Source organism: Mauremys reevesii, linkage group 1, assembly GCF_016161935.1.
Source record: "Mauremys reevesii isolate NIE-2019 linkage group 1, ASM1616193v1, whole genome shotgun sequence".
Classification (NCBI taxonomy): domain Eukaryota; kingdom Metazoa; phylum Chordata; order Testudines; family Geoemydidae; genus Mauremys; species Mauremys reevesii.
The window spans coordinates 19,042,849-19,062,703 of NC_052623.1; the positions used below are offsets into that span (position 1 = coordinate 19,042,849).

General features: G+C 46.4%; 1 protein-coding gene across 3 annotated transcripts in view; it reads left to right on the forward strand.

The window, feature by feature from the left end:
- The first annotated feature begins 1,297 nt into the window (after positions 1-1,297).
- The window catches only part of DGAT2 (diacylglycerol O-acyltransferase 2), a 37,450-nt gene continuing 18,892 nt past the window's right edge, over positions 1,298-19,855 (forward strand). Inside the window, exons 1-5 of one of the 3 annotated variants that reach the window (XM_039539683.1) lie at positions 1,298-1,484; positions 6,297-6,347; positions 14,198-14,317; positions 15,641-15,748; positions 17,094-17,164. In XM_039539683.1, coding sequence (XP_039395617.1) covers positions 1,442-1,484; positions 6,297-6,347; positions 14,198-14,317; positions 15,641-15,748; positions 17,094-17,164 — 393 coding nt within the window. In that variant the 5' untranslated portion in view covers positions 1,298-1,441. Of the gene's footprint in view, positions 1,485-6,296; positions 6,348-7,524; positions 7,642-14,197; positions 14,318-15,640; positions 15,749-17,093; positions 17,165-19,855 lie in introns of those variants that run through there. The other 2 variants (XM_039539699.1, XM_039539692.1) reach the window with 2 other exon arrangements.

Sequence of the window (19,855 nt, forward strand, 5' to 3'; positions counted from 1 at the left end):
CGGACCCTAAGGACCTGTCCCAACTCCCACTAAAATCAATGGCACATTTCCTACTGGAAGCAGAAACAGGCCTTATGGGCCAAATTTTGAAGAAAAAAAAAAGTTGATGCTTAAAGATGAACCTACTGGGATTTTCAAAAGGCACCTAGCTCCCTTTCAAACTGATGGAATTAGGCACCTGGGCACTTCTGAAAATCTCACTAGATGCCATCTGCATCTTAGGGGCCGAAACACCTTTTAAAACTACTCAGTGAGTAGTTAATGCCAGTGAAGGATCAAACCCTAGAGAGCTGGGACCATAACCTAGGTCTTCTAATGTCTAAAGAGCACTTTGAGCTCTAACACTAAATTAGCGCACACCCAGAGAAAAGCAAGAAGCTGAAAAGCATAAATAGATACTGCATCTTACACTAAAATTGTACAGCATCCATAAAGGATTTCAGAGTAATATTGTCTTAAACACAGACTTTGTACGGCTCAGAGAAGAAAAAAAGTATGTTCAACAGTAGCAAGATATTTACTATCTGGCGTGTATTTTTTCATCCAACAGCTTCTTGTGGAAAATGATAGGGACTCAGTAATCTGGAGGCTTCTGTATTGCTGTTCTCCCAAGGCTCTGAAAGCCCTTTACATAACACATTATACAGCACCTGGCACAATAGGTTCCTGGCTCAGGACTAGAGCTCCTATGACACTGCAGTAATAATACAAATGACAAATAACACTGCACAGCTCTCACACGAGCCAGGTGCTGTTCCCCCCGTTACATAGTAAATTAAACCAAGGCACAATAAGCAGCTAGTGCAAAGTCGCACCGGTGCTGTTGCATCTATACAGAACTGGGGCCACGCAAGGAGTCAGCAGCAGGGGCAGGAAGGAAACCCACGCGTCGGACTCCTGCTGCCCAGTCCCTGCCTTTGGGCCAGACCCCGGGGCGCGGGCAGCAGGGGGGAAGGGGAACTCCATGAAACTTGCCTGCGGTTCGGGTAGCACCAAGGGCCGCCCACGGCCGTTCCGCCGGCTCCACGCACCTACCACTGGGGACGGGGGTGGAAGTGCATTTCCTTTCGCTTGCAAGACATTGCCACTGAAATCACCCCCCCCCCCTTGCAACACACGGGCTTTTTTGCAACATCATTTTTCAAAATATCTATTTTCATAAAGCTCCCTCTGGAGCAAACGCCGCCTCCCTCCAGCTCACACACACAGACACACATCGCTGGCGGGCAGCTGCATCACAATCCCCGGGGAGAGGCGGGCAGGGCGCCTGCGCGCCCCCCCCCCCCCCGCCCCCAGGCCGGCCGATATAAAGGAGTGCGGCGCGGCCGGCCGGGCTGTGCGGGGCGCTGGCTGGGTCAGGCTGCGGGCGGTGCAGCGGGCCGGACTCTGCCGCCCAGCGGGGCGCGTTATGGACCTGCCCGGGGGGCGCCGACGCTGAGCCATGATGAAGACCATCATCGCCGCCTACTCGGGCGTCTTGCGAGGTAACCGCCGCCTTCCTAGCGGCCGGTCCCCGAGCCTCGCAGGGCCATATGCCTGTATACGGACCGGCCGCGGGCGAGCCTCTTCGCAGCCGCCCCAGCGCCTTCCTCCCGGGGCGGTCTGAGCTCCTGGGTGTCCCATCCCGCTAGGCTTTGCACGGGGAAAAGAGGCCGGCGTGGTGCTCCTTCTGCAGGCACGGAGCTGCAGCCTGGGTGCCAGGGGCTGGGCTGGGGGGAGCTGAGGGGTGTTTTGCACCATGAGGCGGTGAGCGGTGCGAAGTCTGGAGCGGGCTGGCTGCTGCGTTAGGCATTGCGCGCCCCCTGCTCCCACACAGCCCCTGCGCTGCGTTGGGGGTTTCTTTCCTGCCTGTTGATTGTGTGACTGAATAACATGCCTGCTGCAGGGGTGTCTGTAGCCTGACTCTTTGGCAGGTGCGCGCTGGCTGCTTGGCTCTTCATGTGGGGCGGTCTGTTGGGGCCAGAGCCTTAGCGCTGTATGTTGTGAGGCTACATCTGCCATCTCCCTCTCCCCCAGGACCAGTGTGGCTGTATCTTAAGGTGGTGGGTCTCAACCTGGGAGATGCGGTACCCCTGGGAGATGCAGTACCCCTGGGAGTACACAGAGGTCTTCCAGGGGGAACACCCAACTCCTCTAGATACTTGCCTAGTTTTACAACAAGCTACATAAAAAGCCCTAGCAAAGTCAGGACGCACTGAAATTTCATACAGACACAATGATCAAGTTGGCCATTTTTCAGGAACAGTGTGGCTGTGACGCTTCTGTGTTTTTTATGTCTGATTTTGTAAGCAAGTGGGTTTTTAAGTGAGGTGAAACTTAGGGGCACACAAGACAAAGCAGACTCCTGAAAGAGCCACTGTCTTAAGGAAAGGAAAAATGCCTTGTTTGTAGCTTTGGGAGGCTTCCACAGGGGTCTGTGTGTGTGTGTGTGGGGGGGGTGTCTACTCTTCAGTGAGCCTTGGAAAAGCTGCAGGGTTTGTCAGGCTCTGCTGCCTCAAAGCCTGTCACAAGTGTCTTTCTGGGTTTGATGGTGTTCCTGACACAGAGCCCCTGAGGGTCTCATTTTCTTAACGCATGGGTTTTTGTGTGCGAGGGGAAGAGGAATGTAATAGCTTTTATTATCAGCCTTGCAGCTGCAAATAACCATTTCATTGAAACTAGCTGTGAAAACTTAATTTAGTTTCTTAAATGCTACTTTTCCTATACTCGTGGCAGTAGGAAGAAGCTGGAAAGAAGTGACTGATGTCCATCTCCCTAAAACATCTTAAAGATTAAGTGTAAAAATAGGCTTTTATCCAGGGCAGCAAGGGTTAGTGGCTAAGACTTCCTTTCACCTCTACCCACCAATACAAAACTCTCCTCCCATTTCCGTAGTGAAATGGGGTTGGTGGTTCTCAGCTGTGGTGAGGACACTGCCCTGAAGGAGACTTCCAGCTTGACAAACTATCTGCTTTATAGACACTGAACACCCCATCTAGGGAGGGTCAAACCTTTGCCTGTCCAGTGACCTCAACCCTGAGGTAATGTGAGGAAGCTTGTGTTACTGCTGCCTTGGGTGTCAGTAAACAAGGCCTCTGAAGGTACAGCAGCAATAAACTTAGCAAGTGCAAATGTTTACGCTTCAGAGCCTGTTCTCTGCCCTTTAGAGAAACAGGTTTACTGGCCTTTTAGCAGTGGTGCGGCGCTTACACAGAGGTACAGTTTTACATAACTTTGATAAACTGAAACTTTAAAAATCGCCCACACTTGATGATCTGTAACACAGTGGGGCCTGGAGACCCCATTGTGTTCAACATGTACCTGTTGAGACAGCTCCTGCTCTGAAGAACTGAGTAGACATTGGACAAAGGGTGGGAAAGGAAATAGTGGCCCTGAGGTAAAGTGATCTGTCCAGGCAGGTTTTGCCAACAGGGTAGAGCTGGGGGTTGGGGGAGGACCCACTCTCTGACTTGTATTGCAGATGCACTCCCTCCACTGTAGCCTCTGGATTTCTGGTCTTCCATGTATCTTTTAGGCTCCAATCCTGCAAATAGCTTTGATGTGGATGCCTGTGTAACACCGACAGTCCCTGCTCATCCATGGGTGGGATTGAATCTGGGATCTCTGGAGCTAAATGCATGAGCCTCTACGGCATGAGCTAAAAGCCCCATGGCTCTTAGCTAAGGCTGTAGCAGACTCATTCATTCTAAGTGGTCTCGGTGCCACTAGAGGGGACAGAACACCACACCCAGGAGGTGTGTGGGTTACTCCAGTATGGAATCAGGAGATGTCCACACCTATACAGGGCTCTGTGTGAGTAGCTCTGATTGTAGGATCTTGGAAAAGCAACTGTATTTTGATGTCCTGGTTAGCACAACTTTTTGGTTTTATTTATTAAGGGCCAGTAGTGTTCTCAGTGCTGAACTGACAAAAGCAGAGTTGTTGTTTTCCCTAGGTGCCATTTGGAGATGAGAGCCTGTGACATGAGCTGACAGTGCAGTGTAAACTGCAATACTCCACTTTTGTACTTAACTTACTCTGTTAAGAAAAGACTAAATCATTCATGGAAGGCATCAAATATGTAGCACTGACCTGATAGACCACAATGGCACCTCCTTTGTGAGGCCCATTCTGAGCCAATATGTTAATAATGTATTTAGGGCATGTGCATATTTTAAAGTGGCCTGTGGTTTATGTACAGTGTAGTTGGCCTTAACTCAAAATAATCTGATATAGAGATGGAAAGCTGCCTTAATTCTCCATGCAGGTCCGTTTCTCTTCAGGCCTGCACTGATGCATTTGCAAATTCTCTTCTACAAGTTTCAGAGTGGTAGCCATGTTAGTCTGTATCAGCAAAAAGAACAAGGATGACTTGTGGCACCTTAGAGACTAACACATTTATTTGAGCATAAGCTTTTGTGGGTTAAAATCCACTTCACTGGATGCATGCAGTGGAAAATACAGTAGGAAGATGTGTATATACACAGAGAATATAAAAAAAGGGTGTTGCCATACCAGCTATAACGAGACTAATCAATTAAGGTGGGCTATTATCAGCAGGAGAAAAAAAAACTTTTGTAGTGATAATCAGGATGGCCCATTTCCAGCCATTGACAAGAAGGTGTAACTGTGTGTGTGGGGGGGAATTAGCATGAGGAAATAGTTTTACTTTGTGTAATGACCCATCCACTCCCAGTCTTTATTCAAGCCTAACTTAATGGTGTCCAGTTTGCAAATTAATTCCAATTCAGCAGTTTCTCATTGGAGTCTGTTTTTGAAGGTGTCTTTTTTTTTTGTTTAGTATTGTGACGTTTAGATCTGTAATTGAGTGTAATTTAGGCTGAAGTATTCTGACTGGTTTTTGAATGTTATAATTCTTGACATCTGATTTGTGTCCATTTATTCTTTTGCATAGAGACTGTCTGGTTTTAGCTCACGAAAGCTTATGCCCAAATAAATTTGTTAGTCTCTAAGGTGGCACAAGTACACCTCATTCTTCTACAAGTGACTTCACCTTAGAAGGAAGGTATTGCCTTGGTAAGTGCAGCTTCCTTCATGGTGCAAGTTAACTAAATGTCACCACTTTCTAGCTTGCAAGCTGTTCACACCTCTGTAATACCAGAAGTGACTGATTCCCAGGGCTGGCTTCAGGTACCAGCGGAGGAAGTATGTGCCTGCGGCAGCACATGCTAAGGGGCGGCTTTCCGTCCATTCTTGGGGCAGCACAGTCCGGGTGGCTTTTTTTGCTTTGGCAGTTCAGGCAACAGGCTGAGCGGTTTCCCCTGTCCCCCCACCCCCTCCTTAGGGGTGGGTGGGGGTGCGTGTTCTGTAAAAACAAGAAGGGCCCCACCCAGAGAAGCTGTGCAACCTTGTGATTCCTCCTGTACCACTGGAATGAGTTCTGTCTCTTTACAGAAACTGTTCGGTGGGACTCACCTGGCAGGGAACAGGGAATTTAGAGGCAGTGTGATTTAGTGGATAGTGCACTGAGCTAGTAGTCAGGAGTCCTGGATTATATTCCCCAGTTTTGCCACTGATCTGCTGTGACACTGGGCAAATCACTTCACCTGTCTGCCTCTGGTTCCCTCTTATCCCCTGACTTTGTCAATCTAGATTGTAGCCTCATGAGAGCAAGAACTCTCACTAGGTGTTTGTGCAATGCCTAGTAAAGCTTAGTTGGCCTGGGCAAGGTTTCATTCTGGATCCAGGCCCTGGACATTTGCCACCAGGCACTACAGGCTAATCTGGCCTTGGTTACTGCCATTTCTTCCAATAATAATGCTCTGGCTTTTAGCACTGTTCAGAGCTAAAACTGAAACCTGTAAAATAGCTGTGATCTGCATAAATCTAGCAGTTTTTTGTTTTGTGGAGTCTCTGGCTCCTCTCCTTTTATTTTGGGTATAAATTCTGCTTGGGGCAGTCTGTGCTGTAAGGGCACCAGTGTAAATGATTTACAGGTATTTGCACTAGTACTGTAGTTCTCAAACTTTTGTACTGGTGACCCCTTTCACATAGCAAACCTCTGAGTGTGATTTTCCCCCCTTATAAATTAAAAACACGTGCTAAATATATTTAGCACCATTATCAATGCTGGAGGCAAAGCAGGGTTTGGGATGGAGGCTGACAGCTCGTGACCCCCCCCCCAATATAATAACTTTATGACCCCCTGAGGGGTCCTGACCCCCAGTTTGAGAACCCCTGCACTAGTACAAATGAAAATGCACTATTGTAAATAGCATCTTCACTAGAGTTTGCACTGGTGGCTTAAAAGTCACTATAGGACAAGGCTGAAGGATCAACAGCTGTTCTGCTTGTAGTTTCAGGTACCAAGTGCGAATGGGAAGAGGCTGTAGTAGGAACCAGAATAGGTGAGTGATCTGACTGAAGAGGGGAGTGACGAAGCCTGGCAAAAAGGCACAACCAAGTCCATATCCTAGATCATCAGATTTTTTTTTACCTGTTCCTCTCCAACAATCAGTAAAGCCACTGGAGTTCTTTGTGGCTGTCCTTATTCCTTTAAGTGGAGGCAGACAGTAGTAACTCTCCATCACCAGTCTCCTCAGTATCTGCTTCTTTACAGGATGCTACTATTCAGGAAATCTTTAAGATCTACCAGTCTGTTTCCAGGTCTGAGCAGCATGCCGTACTTGAGGCAATATTGCAACATATCTACTCTCCAAAGCTCTTTGGATCCTTCTCGCCAAGGGAATTCCGTATGAAGGCTATGCCAGTTGTAGACTGTAGTCCGGCACAGTTCATAATCCTGCTGGAAGGCTATCTTTCAGATGCTTAGAAATGGGCAACCTGCCACAGAGGATCAGTGGCTGTATAACTGCTATTCTAGCTCAAGCTGAATTAGAATATCCAATCTCATGGAATTTGCCAGAGGAGAAAAGGAGGATGGGGTGGAAAAATGGTGTGTAAAAATCTATCCATAAGTACCTATGAATCACTGAGCTTAGTGCTACTGGTGGTGCTCTCCTTAGTCCTTCTGATTTATTGTCGGGGGGGGCGTGTCTGAGCCTCATGTGATTGTCACAGAGAATCATCAACTGCATACATATTGACGCCTGAAGGGAATCTGTTCTTCTGTAATTATTCTTCAAGTTGACAAGCACTGGAGGGGATTTTGGAGGTAGTGTGGTTCCTTAACTGCAAGCAGAGGTGCCTGATGCTTTTTCTGCAAAACTTTCGGCTGTTTTTGGCCAGAGATAAAGCAAGGGAGATGCACCTAAGTTTTGTGCCCTCAATAAAAATGCTGAAACCCTCTTGTTGCCCAGGTAATTTCCAAAGTGCTAGGTGATGTAGAGAAGTGATTCAATTGTTCCTGCAGTTGGGCATGGGCAGTGGTGTAGTTCAGTGTCCTGATCCTGTCGCCTCAAAGAGCTCTGCCTGCTTGGCATGAGTGCTAAGAATGTGCTCCATATTATTGGATGGGAGATTGTGCTGTCTGTAGTCCTAGTCCTGGAATGGTGTTCTGGAATGGGTGGCCATAACCGCAGCCAGTAAACATTCCAAAGTGGAGCAGATAGCAAATGGGACCAAAGAACAGTTACTAACTGTCTTCATTACTGCTTCAGTAGAAGATGGAAACGCCTATTTTTGCAGGATTAAACTTTGGACCCAGGGAAGAGATTAATGTAAATGGTGATCAAAGACCAGGTCAGTCCATGTCTTCTTTGCTTCCCCTCATAAATGGGCTAACCATGGGTGTTTAAATAGAACCAGTCTCATTCTCTTCCAGAAACAGAAAGGGGATGCTGGGACCATGGGGGTGTCTTTCTTCTTAAGTTCTAGGGAAATATATTGAGACTATACACTAGTAGCTTAGAATATAACACTTACGGCTGATCTATGACCAGTCCTTCTGATCAAGTCAAAATTTGTCATCTGTTACTCATGTAATTTATGACCTCTAGTACTTAGGTCAGGGGAGGGGACTCCTTGGCAAACTCCTTCCAGTTGTTTGGAGATTCCCTATGAGCAGAGGACAAGGAAGACTTGTTAATGCCACCAATAAATAAGCTGTGCAGAGTAGCCAACTTGGAGGTATATTGTAATTCACCTTTACAAATTCTCTAATCTCCTCTGGGATCCCTAACAAACCTAATACTACCAAGAAGTCTTGCCATGAACTGCAGCATCTTAGATATCCCAGAATACATCATTCTGTCCCACACTAATGGACTGGAAAGTACTAAGAATTTTAAATAAGTAATCTAAAACTTTCCATGCCAAAAAGCTGGCTAAGCATTCAGCACAAACTTGAGCTTACAGTTCTACTTCGGAGTAATCCCTCTTGAAAAGCTCTCTGAATTACTTCTGGTAAACACTTCAGAAAAGGTTTTTATTTTGTTGGATTAATGTTTGTAACTGAGTTACTTTCTGAAAACCAAACACTTAGTGACCTGTTATTTATCAGAAGGAGATTGAGCTTTTCATTGCTGTGCATTTGCTCAGGAGTATGTATCACTTCACTGTGAAGCGGCAGATCGTAGCATACATGATGCATAGTGCAGTTTCAAGCATGGGTGTGTGGGTGGTAGCATATTGCCAATTGGCAATACCCAATATTAGGGGTTATCACTAAAGTAAATAGCCCATCTGTTTATAGCATCCAGGAAATGCTGAAGAACAAGTCTAACGGGATTAAACAGGTGCTTGGTTCAGGAGAAAGAGGATAGGGACCCACTCCAAGAATGGAGAGTGTAGAGACTTACTCAAGGTAATTAAACATACCTCTGAATAGCAGCACAGGAAGTATATACTAAGATAAAATTAAAAGGATTAGGTTTTCATGCTTCTGGTACAAACTAATTGCTGGCTGTCTCCAGGAGGAAACTGTCCCACAGGGTAAGGTATTGTACAACTGGCTGTATGCTAGGTCTTTGCCAGGGCCACCCAGAGGATTCAGGGGGCCTGGGGCAAAGCAATTTTGGGGGGACCCTTCCATAAAAAAGTTGCAATACTATAGAAGACTATATTCTTGTGGGGGCCCCTGCAGGGCCTGGGGCAAATTGCCCCACTTGCCGCCCGCCCCCCCAGGCAGCCCTGGTCTTTGCCTCCAGCACTTTTGGAGGCAGGATGCTGGACAAGATTGGTCTGTACCACTCTGATTATTGCAGGGGAGCTATTCTAGTTGTACCTTGCAGGCCTTCTGTTAACACTCACACTAAGGCAGTTTGGCTTTTGCAAAAACTACAACAGTAGGAGTTCTCCTAGATCTGGATTTGCCAACAGCCACACTCCTGGTAGACCTTGCTGGATGGTATAAGGCAGTGGTCCCCAACCTTTTCCAGGTGGCGGGTACCAGACAATGAGCCACCAAGGACCGTGGTCAGCGGACAAGCATCTGCCGAAATGCTGCCAAGAAGCGGCAATGTCAAGAGGCGTTGCCGCCGAAATGCCGCTGATTTTGCATTTCAGCAGTGATGCCTCTTGATGATGATGATTTTTGGCAGCATGTCGGCAGATGCTTGTCTGCTGGCCAGTACGCGGGCGCACATAGATGCCCTGGTGGGCGCCGTGGCACCTGTGGGCACTGCATTGGGGACCGCTGGTATAAGATGCCCTAATGCCGGGTCCTTCATTGTTTGCCGGTGTAGAATCCTTCTCTTGTCAGACTTGAAGATGCCTTTGGTTTAAAGGATTCAACAAAATATCCTGACACAATATGGCCACTGCAGAGGGCAGTGGAGTAGCCTGGCTTGCAATTCCACAATTGATTTGACTTATAAAGACCCCTCTTTTTTTTCCCCCCAATTATCTTACAAGGCTAAGAAGTTAAATACTTTTGCTGCCTTGGTCTCTTTACAATTGTGTTGCAATTATTCCTCTTTAGCATGCTAAAACAAAAATGGTCCTGAGAAGCAGTGCTAGTCAAGCTATCTGTTTTAGGTGACCGCTACCAAAGGAAGATCCTTCCCTTAATTTTATGTACTGTAATCCTAAATCTGCATAGTCTCATTCACGCTGCCTGACTTCTAAATGCCTGCAATTTATTGAATTCTTTTAGACTTCAGTTACAGATTAGCATCTGCTGAATTGTACTGTTCAGCCTCCTTTTCAGACAAGGGGCTGGTTCCTATTTTGGATGTGTCCCCTTGAACACCTGTCTGTTTATCCACAGTTAGGAAAGTTGCCCCTCCTCTTGGGAGGACAGGTTGCTAGGCAGGCTTAATGGAATTCCCTTCAAGCTGATAAACATGCAGATATTCCTTACGTTAACTTTCTTCTGGGGTTTGGTATTGCTAGCATCACAAGTGAGATGAATGTCTTGCATCTAAACTCTAATACAAGAAACCAACCATACTGATGTTACTGCTAGAGACTCTTTACGAATATTTTTGCAATGCCATTACATCGCATAAGTATTTTCCCACTTCTGTAGATCGAAACCCCGTTCAGCTGCCACTTATGTCAATAGAGTTTTTTTTCTTATCAACTTAAATGGAAGCATGATCACATGCAAGATAAGCAAGATTTGGGGGGAAGGGAGGTTAAATAACATGTCGAAAGACACTGTCGTTGTTGGAGTGGAGCCTAGAATTAGCATCTACCTCCCAGTACTGTGCTACCTCTTTTTCAAACTGACTTTATAACTAAAATAGTAAGGGGATTCAAAGTCACTAAGGACTACTGCAGAGTTGCTGGTAAGCTTCCCCACCATCCAATAGTAGCTGGGAGTCTTGTATCTTTAAAGGGCACTGCACTTCTCTTTGAATATCTTACTGACTAGCCTTACTCGCAGCAGCTGAAATTACTCCAAGGTATATTACTGAAAGGTTTAATATAGAATATCAGGGTTGGAAGAGACCTCAGGAGGTCATCTAGTCCAACCCCTTGCTCAAAGCCAGACCAATCCCCAGACAGATTTTTGCCCCAAATCTCTAAATCAGGGGTACGCAACCTATGGCACACGTGCCAAAGGCAGCACATGGGCTGATTTTTAGTGGCACTCACGCTGCCCAGGTCCTGGCCACCAGTCCGGGGGCTCTGCATTTTAATTTAATGTTAAATGAAGCTTCTTAAACATTTTTAAAACCTTATTCACTTTACATACAACAATAGTTCAGTTATATATTCTAGACTTCTAGAAAGAGACCTTCTAAAAATGTTAAAATATATTACTGGCACGTGCAACCTTAAATTTGAGTGAATAAATGAAGCCTCAGCACGCCACTTCTGAAAAATTGCTGACCCCTGCTCTAAATGGCCTCCTCAAAGATTGAACTCACAACCCTGGGTTTAGCAGGCTAGTCCTCAAACCACTGAGCTATGCTCCCCATATACACAGCTTTACACACATCTTCATCAAATGCACCAGCAAGCTTCTCAAAACAAGGAGAAGCTGTGAGTCTTTGACAGCAACAGGGAGAGAACATAAAAATGCAGTTCTAAAACTCTGCCATGTTCTGTTGGATTTTGGGTCCAATTTTGTACTGGAAACTACTTCAAATTCATTAACTTCTCAATTAAACTTAACTACTACAAACCTGACATCCCTCTAAATAGTGCACTTCAGAACAGGCAAAGCTTGCTTCCCTTCTCTTATGCCGCCTCTAATGTCCTGTCTAGTATGCTTGCAATGTCTCTGGTTAGCTACTTGCGACTTCTGTCCTCCGAATTTGGACCTGCATCTGACTGTATTTGCGTGTGAATTGTAAGTGCAGGGGAGCCCCCTCCAGTGTGACGGGTGGCAGTGTGTTTACTGTAACTTGTAGAAGGTCTGCATGCTCTCACTAGATTGGTCACATTCCAGCATAAGGATTCCCTCTGATTTGTCTAGTAATGACCTCAAAAGGAGGTGGGTGGGGTGAATCCTTCCCCCACAAAGCAGAGTCACCCTCCTCAGTCATGTGAGCTGAAGAGGATTTGCTGGGTGGACCATCCAGAGGCAAAGTGCTCCAGTGGACAGTGCACTCACTGACCTGCTGGGTGACCTGTGGTAGCCTCTGTTCCACTGTTTGCACACTAGCTACTGCAGTGGGGTCCTGACTGGAACCTGGGTGCTGCTGTAACACAAATAATGGGAGGCGCTACAGATGCCTTCTTAATTTGGGCTGGGGAGGGAGAAGAGACCCAATTAGGACTTCCTCAGGCCCTGGGAAGTGCCATTGACTCCTTAATGGCATCTTCACAGCCCCCATGACACTGGAGCACATGCACCATAACTGAGCAAGGGGCTTCGTTTTCTTGCTCCTGATGCCTGCAGAGATCCTGTCGTTCTCCCCCCCCCCAGTGACAGCTGCAGAGCGGGGAGGAGGAAGATCCTTGAGGGTTCAGTGGCCTCCCAGTACTATGAGACAGGTGCCCTGTGTGGGGAGGGGCTTGGGTAGCTGGGGTGTGTCCTAGACAGTAGATCTTCTAGACAGTAAATATGTGATGTTACAAAGTTGTATGCCTATTGCCCTGACAATGACACTTGTGTGAGTTCTGTCCCCCACACATGTCTTTCTAGACACAGCTCCCAGTAAATTGGGACATCCCCACAGGTCTTGGATAATGAGGGGGTCTGAAGTCTACACTAGACTTCATCCCCATGGCCTTCCCTGTGCTGTTCCTCTGTGCCTTAATACTCATTCAGTCCTTAATGCCTCTGCTGGGACTGCCAGCAAGGGGACCAATTAGTATAGACTGTGAACTAACATGTCCTTAAGGAACTGAACAGAGGCTCCTCTCACAAGCTGTCAGTGCTTGTCTGCCTTATGGCCATTTTGAGCTAGATTCAGGCCAGTGACCTGCCATAGGAGGAAAGCTACCTATCCAATTACTAACTCTCATACTAGTTCTCCCTATGGAATAGTTCAGTGTCACCAAACACACTTCTCACCTCTTATGGAATCTGACTTCACATAACATTACATGGTTCATTTCGAAGGAAAGCTTAAAAGATACTTGTGCTTGTACTTGTGCATTAACACTGGCTTCTAGCTAACATTGGCATATAGCACTTGTGTCTTAAATCAAACTAATTGTAAGGCTACATCTCAAGCTTCTATTGAAACAAACAAGACTTTTTTTAATAGAAATCATATTCAAGCTAGCACCTGCAAGTGTATTCCTTCAGTCTAGAGGTTGCTTGGCAAGCCATGAACAGCTAGTCTTAGATTAAATCTGCTATGAAGTAGTTAGCAGTATATTCCTTGTCACTTGTTCATGCCACCATTTATCTTATAAACTAATCAGGACTTGATGTTTGGTTAAAGCATGCACATGTTGCTGTAGTGTAGAACTCTCCCCTAAATTCATACTATACCAGTAATCTGTCACTGACTTCTGTAGCTTTTACACTCCTGGTCAGTGCTTTGTAGACCTATTGGTACTTACTGCACGCGAAAGATTTGGACGCTGACCAATCGCATAGTATACACTTTAAAAGCTTGTTGTGAATGGTTAACCAGAAGCCAAATTCCTTTACACTTGGAATTTCTGGTCTTGATGGATCTGTAAATGTGTAACTTTCCAGCTGTCTGCTTAGAGTCAAAAATCTACTTGTAAATAACTTTTTATGTGCAAAAAATCTGGAAATGTCTGAATGATAGTGATTAATGTAGTGCACTTGTTTGCTTTTTGTGCTTTGCTTTATTGGCCTGTTTGCAAACATGAAGTTGACAGTGTCTCTTTAAGAATAGTTCTCAATGGCTTGATCTAGCATAGGATTACAAATATATGATTAGTTTTTTTTCACAAGTTGTAAACTGAGGAAACTGAGCAAGTTGCCTTTGGCCTCAGAGTGTCCCAGCAATTAGCAGTCGGGTATGGAAAAGGTTCCTGGGGCAAACCGCTAGATGTATGAATACGCCTTGCAGTGTGACCATCACTGGCTTGTAATGTAAATGTCAAAGTACTAGGGAGGCTGAAAGGACACTTGGAGTTTTAATGTTTATTACAGAGGTTTTTGGTTGGAAGCTCTGGACTTGGGAGCACTGAAGAGGATTTCTGCTGCTTTGCAACAGTCATGGCAAGCATTTATAGAACAGCTCTGTTTAGTTATAGAATAACAGGTTTCCTCTTCAGGCTTTTTTCCCTTAATGAGACGACATCCAAGAGACTAATGTAAACTACATAAATCAGGTTTAGTTATCTTAAACTAGAAGTGATTTCTGTAATACAGCATAGAACTCCATGTTCTATACCTTCTGTTTTTCACTTCAAATGAGGCTTTGTTCTAAATGGATGTACAGAGTAATTTTTATCTTTATTTTTCTGTTCTTAGGTACTGGGTCAAGCATCCTCTCTGCTCTGCAGGATTTATCCTGGTTGTCCAAGTCCAAAGTAGAGAAGCAACTTCAGATTATATCTGTGCTGCAATGGGTCCTTACTTTCCTTGTCATGGGTAAGAAATAACTTTCATTTGAAAATGAAGGTTCTTGATTAAAACTGTCCTGGCAGAAATCAAATCATGGTCATTAACAGCTAAGGTAAAACCTGTTGGGTCTCCCTCTGTTGCTTAAGAACAGGGTGTTACTATGGCTAGATAAACAGAACACATAGGAAGGATTACTACACACATGTAAGTAGGGCTGATCTGTAGGTATTGGAGCACAAAGATGCAGATCTCTTTTAAAATCCTTCCTTCTGTACAGTCTGTGCTCTGCAGATAACAAATGTCTTGCCATGAATGCTCCAAATGTAGTGGAAAAAAGTATCCAATCTGCATTTCTAGTGACAGCCACTCTAAGAATATAGAATCATGGGTCTTTCCAATCTCCTCAGCACTGATGGGCTGCTTCTTACCATATATTCCAAGCTTTGTTCAGTCTAATTTTTAATGACCTCTTGCAATGTGACTCTTCTCTGGAGATTCCTGTCCAGTAGAACTCACTGGAGTGCTTGCAGCTCGCTGTCTTATAGGTGACACTTGTGCGCCCATCATATCAGCTGCAAAGACTTTTCCTTCCTGCTTTAATACCTGCTTAGTTAAGAGGAGCTCTGAGTGGGAGGAAGAGAAGCATTTTAGTTTTTTCTTGATTAATAATCGCTAGTATTGAAGTACATCAAAGTTGGCTAGTCTCTCTCTGAGCACCTGGATTGCATTGTCCAACTCATCAAGTCTGATTTGAGCCACCATCAGCATGCCTGTTGGCAGTGAACTGGAAGTATTTGACTATATACTGCCTGCCGGAAGCTTCCAGTTGAATTTCCTCTTTCATTCCAGACGTGTTGGTGGGACATAGATGGAATTTTTTTCCCCCTCTCATAATTTAAAATCAATGCTTGCTGCTCTTGTATGATAAGTCCCAGCCTGGTGCAAGGGTGTGAGAAGAACTTTTTGTGTTGGGGAATATCCAGTGTATCGAGAGTCTTACCTGTGACACAAGAAAATTGAACTAGCAGCAGAATCTCTTCTTCATGAGGCCCAGGGAGCCTGCTGCAGTAGAGGGAGAACCTGTGGACTCTGGGGCAGGGACAGGGAAGTAACTGCTCTGAAGTAGGCTGCTCTGGATGAAGCTTTGTCTCGGCCCTGCCAAAGGCTTAGTCTCAGTGTGATGTCACTAATCTGTAACAACTAAATCTGATTTAGTTTAAAAATCCTTAAGTATGTCAGGGTCAAAAGTCAAGGGGTGTTAATGCTGATAGAGATACCTGCTCTGCAAAAATGAGACTTTAATGCCATTTCCCTTCTTTTATCTCCTCCCTGACCCTCTGGCAACTCCAGGTGTGGCATGCACTGTAATCCTCATGTACATACTCTGTACAGACTGCTGGGTGATTGCAGCTGTGTACTTGGCATGGCTGGTGTTTGACTGGAATACTCCAAAGAAAGGTAAGTCGTCAAATGTAGCATGCTGCCTCTTCTTAGTGTGGAAGAGGCTTTACATAGGACATGCCATATGCCACAGAATGTGCAAAGCTCCTCATAACAGACAGCTATGGAAATGTCTGTGTGTTGGGAGGAGGCAGGGAATAGAACTCTTTTCAGTTAGTGGCTGGCTTGCCATATAACATGGCTTGTCTGTACATGGTAGGGGGCAGCCTGCAGTAGCTGGTGCATACTAGTTACTCCACACTAACTCTGTGTGGCTGCATACTGTATGCCTTTGTGCACATCAGCCTAATGCACTCTGGAAGTGTGCAAAGCTAAAGCACATGAGGGCATTGTTGGTGTGCAGGAGTGCCCACACGGGGAATTAGTGCAGCGCGGCTAATGCGCTTTAAACTTACACTCTAGCTTGGTGCGTGCTGACTTCCCTGTGTAGACTAGCCCGTATATCCTGCCTAACTGTTGTCCTGGGAAGTGACCGCAAATTTTCTTATCCTTATAAATGTGTAGCCCCTCTCCAAATCCAACTAAGCTCTTGTAGCAAGGTGCTCCCCAAGCTAATTACTTGTCTCAATTTTCTTATGAGATTCCAAAGTCCCTGTTTGAAAACTTGCAAGCCAAATTAAAACCTGACTTGACAAAAGCCCAGGGGAAGTTGAAGTCTTTACAGTTAAGATCAAGGGGCTGCTTTGGTTAGTGATGCACATGTCATGGGGTTTGAGTCCCTGTCTGATGGGAGATGTGTATATTGACCTACTGTTCTGTGGAAACTAGTTGAGAATGATCAGGTTACTTCAGTTGACACACTTGAATACAGTTTCCCCATGCTTATAAGCTTTCTTAGTAGGAAAAAAGGGCTCTTGTAGCCAGAGAGGGCAATTAGGACCACCAGGCATTAAAGACTTAATGTCTCAGCCAGACTTTAACTCGACATAGCTTTCAATGCAAAAAGATCCTGGCTGAGCTAATGGGACTTTCTCGGGGGAAGAAACTGATGCAAAAGATGGTAAACATGGATGTCTTAATACTACAAACCCTTGTTTTCAGTTCTAGTGTTTACATGGCATTGGAACTTTGGGGGGTGTACTTTGGGGTTCAGTTGTCAACTCTGCTATGCAGTTGTTGCCTGAGGCCTGACTCTCTTCAGAAGTGTGGAAGCCAAGGAGAGGTGCAGGTGCTCCATACGTCTGAAAACGAGGCCTTAACATGCTTTTGTGCAAGTCTCTACCTCCCAGGGCTGCAGGGCATCTGTGCTGTCCTGAGATCTTCTAATGGGCATCAGTGGTGTTGCCCTTCCAAACTGCTACTGATATTCTCAAACTGCACTTGCTTCCCTCTTTTCCCCAAGGTGGAAGAAGATCCCAGTGGGTCAGAAACTGGGCCATATGGAGATACTTCAGAGACTATTTTCCAGTACGGGTAAATAACCTTTTCTTGCTCTACTCCTGATTGTACAAAGGGCTCTTCTCTTCCTCTTAAAGATTTGTCTTGTGGTAACCTCTTGGTTGTTTTTTTTTAAAAAAACAAACAAAAAACCCAACCAAACAAAAAACCCTCTTTGACATGAGGAAACCAGCTCTTGTTCTGTACACAGGGCCTTACTTTATCTGAAACTGAAAAACCAAGATAAGAAAATGTGCTTTATTTAGGATCTCACCATGTGACGTGTATTTCCCCCGAACAGTCTGTCGTTTGCATTGCAAACTTGGTGCATCCCTAATCGATCCTGATAGGAATGTCATTGGTTTCTGAGATGACTCCATTGACTCAAGGCATCAGTTTGCCTTGGAGAAATCTGGTGGTACAAGAGTATCCTATAAACAATGGCTTTTCCTGTTCACCCCTCCCCACTAGCTAGAACATGTGTGAAGTGAAGGCTATCCCCTCTGCAGCTTGTGCTCTTCATTTCATAGAACACTACCTAAGGCCAAGATCCAGTCCATTGCCTGTAAGGCTCCCTGGTGGAACAGGGGGTGATCACTTCTAAACTTTAATTTTATTATCAATATGCAAAAAGTCCTTTGGGGGGTGGGCAAGAATAATTTTTATTGCACCTGCTTGATCACCTGGTAGCCTCCATAAATAGCTGTTCTGTCCCTGGGCTCCTGAGATGCTGTTCAAGTTATTGATAGCCGGGGTTGAGACTTGCCAGTTTTCATTAAGCTACAGCATAGCACTTTACAACTAAAGAATTCAAGGTGCCCTGTATGCCACTTTGCAGTACAAGACCTTGGAATTAGCAGGATTCCACTTCACAGCACTGTCAGCAGATGTGTAGGTAGTAGCTGAGGAAAGGTCTCCATCTCTAACAATGGACCTGCACCCCCAGGGAATGGCCACTGCTGAAGTGGAGCAGGCTGCCAAGTATTTGTAGCTAATTTGGGAGGGACTCCAGCACTGGGGAAGTGGGTGTGTCTTGGACATGGAATTGCTCTCCTCTTCATCTTCCAAGTGCTCTCTGATCCTCTAGCCCAGGGGTCTCAAACACGCGGCCTGCGGGGTTATTTTCTGCACTCTACGAGCTCCTCGTGCCCCCGCCCGCCCTCCTCCAGCATTTACCCAGAGCAGCTCTGGCCCAACCAGCACCAGGGGCAGGGCAGGCTTCCTGCCTGCCCTGCCCCCGCACCGCTCTGGGAAGCATCTGGAACCTGGGGAAGGAGGGGCGCAGGGGTGTGGGGGGCTGTTGCTTCAGGCACAGTCCCCAGCAGCTCCCATTGGCCAGGAACGGGGAACCACGGCTAATGGGAGCTGCTGGGGATGGTGCCTGAAGTAACAGCCCCACCCCCCCTGCGCCCCTCCTTCCCCAGGTTCTGGCCGCTTCCCGGAGCGGCATAGGGGCAGGGCAGGCAGGCAGGGAGCCTGCCCTGTCCCCAGTGCGCATCAGGCTGGAGCCTGCCCCTCGCACCCCTCCTGCATCCCAACCCCCTGCCCTGAGCCTCTGCTGCACCCTGGTCCTGAGCCCCTGCTGCACCCCTCCTGCACCCCTGGGGGCAGGAATGGGGCAGAGTTGGAGTGAGGATTTCGGGGGAGGAGTGGGAAGAGGCAGGGCAGGGCCTCATGGAAGGGGTGGAGTGGGGGCAGGGTCGAGGGCAGCAGGGGGAGGTGTCAGTAAATGTGGCCCTCAGGCCAATGAACTAGTCCTCATGTGGCCCTCGTGGTCATTTGAGTTTGAGACCCCTGCTCTAGCCTGTGCACCTCCTGCCCCTTCAGCCAGTCCCCCAGCTAATAATAATTCTGATCCAACTAGACTGGTTGCTTGAGGAGAGGAAGGACTGGCAAGTGCATGGGAAGGGAAAACATACATGGAAGTAACCCTGCTGTGCAGCTAGGGACTCTTCAGGACTAGAGGCCTTGGAGCTGGGAAGAGGTCTGTTCTCAGAATGCCTGTTGGAGGAAGGGTAGGTCATTCAAGGTGCTTATTCTAGGAATGCAGTGGTAGCTATTAAAGCCAGTATCTGCTAACACATACTATACCTCATAATATTGAATACTTGGACTAGATGACATCTGTTGGCTTTTTAATGGTGATCCTTGCTGGCCTTAGCAATCAGAAGCATAGCTACAAAACTAAGCACATCAAACAATAACTTGTCAAAAGTGTAACTCCCAGGGTTTTCTCGTAAAGCTTGTTGAACACCTCCTATGGGATTTCTTAGCCCAGATGACTCCCTGCTGACTTGCCATCTCCCTGCAGCTACCTTAGAGAGCGTGTACTGCTACTTCACTGGTCCTTGAGTCACCATCTGCATGCAAGGCCCTAGATAAGCGTTGTTTATCAGCCGCACAAACAGTGGAATGTGAAGTCAGCAACTGATTCAGCACAGAATCAGAACATCTGTGACACAATGTCATGCAGCAAGCAGGCGTGGGGGAAGAGGATATTAAACAGAGGAAAAGCAATTAGCTTGATCCTTCTGGCTGTCCTCCACTGGCTGTGGATTCAGTCTTGGCTGGGTTGTCTTCTCACCCTGAAGTCTCAGCACCAGACACCTGCCTCTTCGACGTGTGTAGAGAGCACAGCTCTTACAAAAATCCAAAGTGGCAAATGGGCAGGACCCCTTCAGGCAGGGCTGTCAAATCTGTGGCCGCAGATCCCTCTCGCCGCATCAT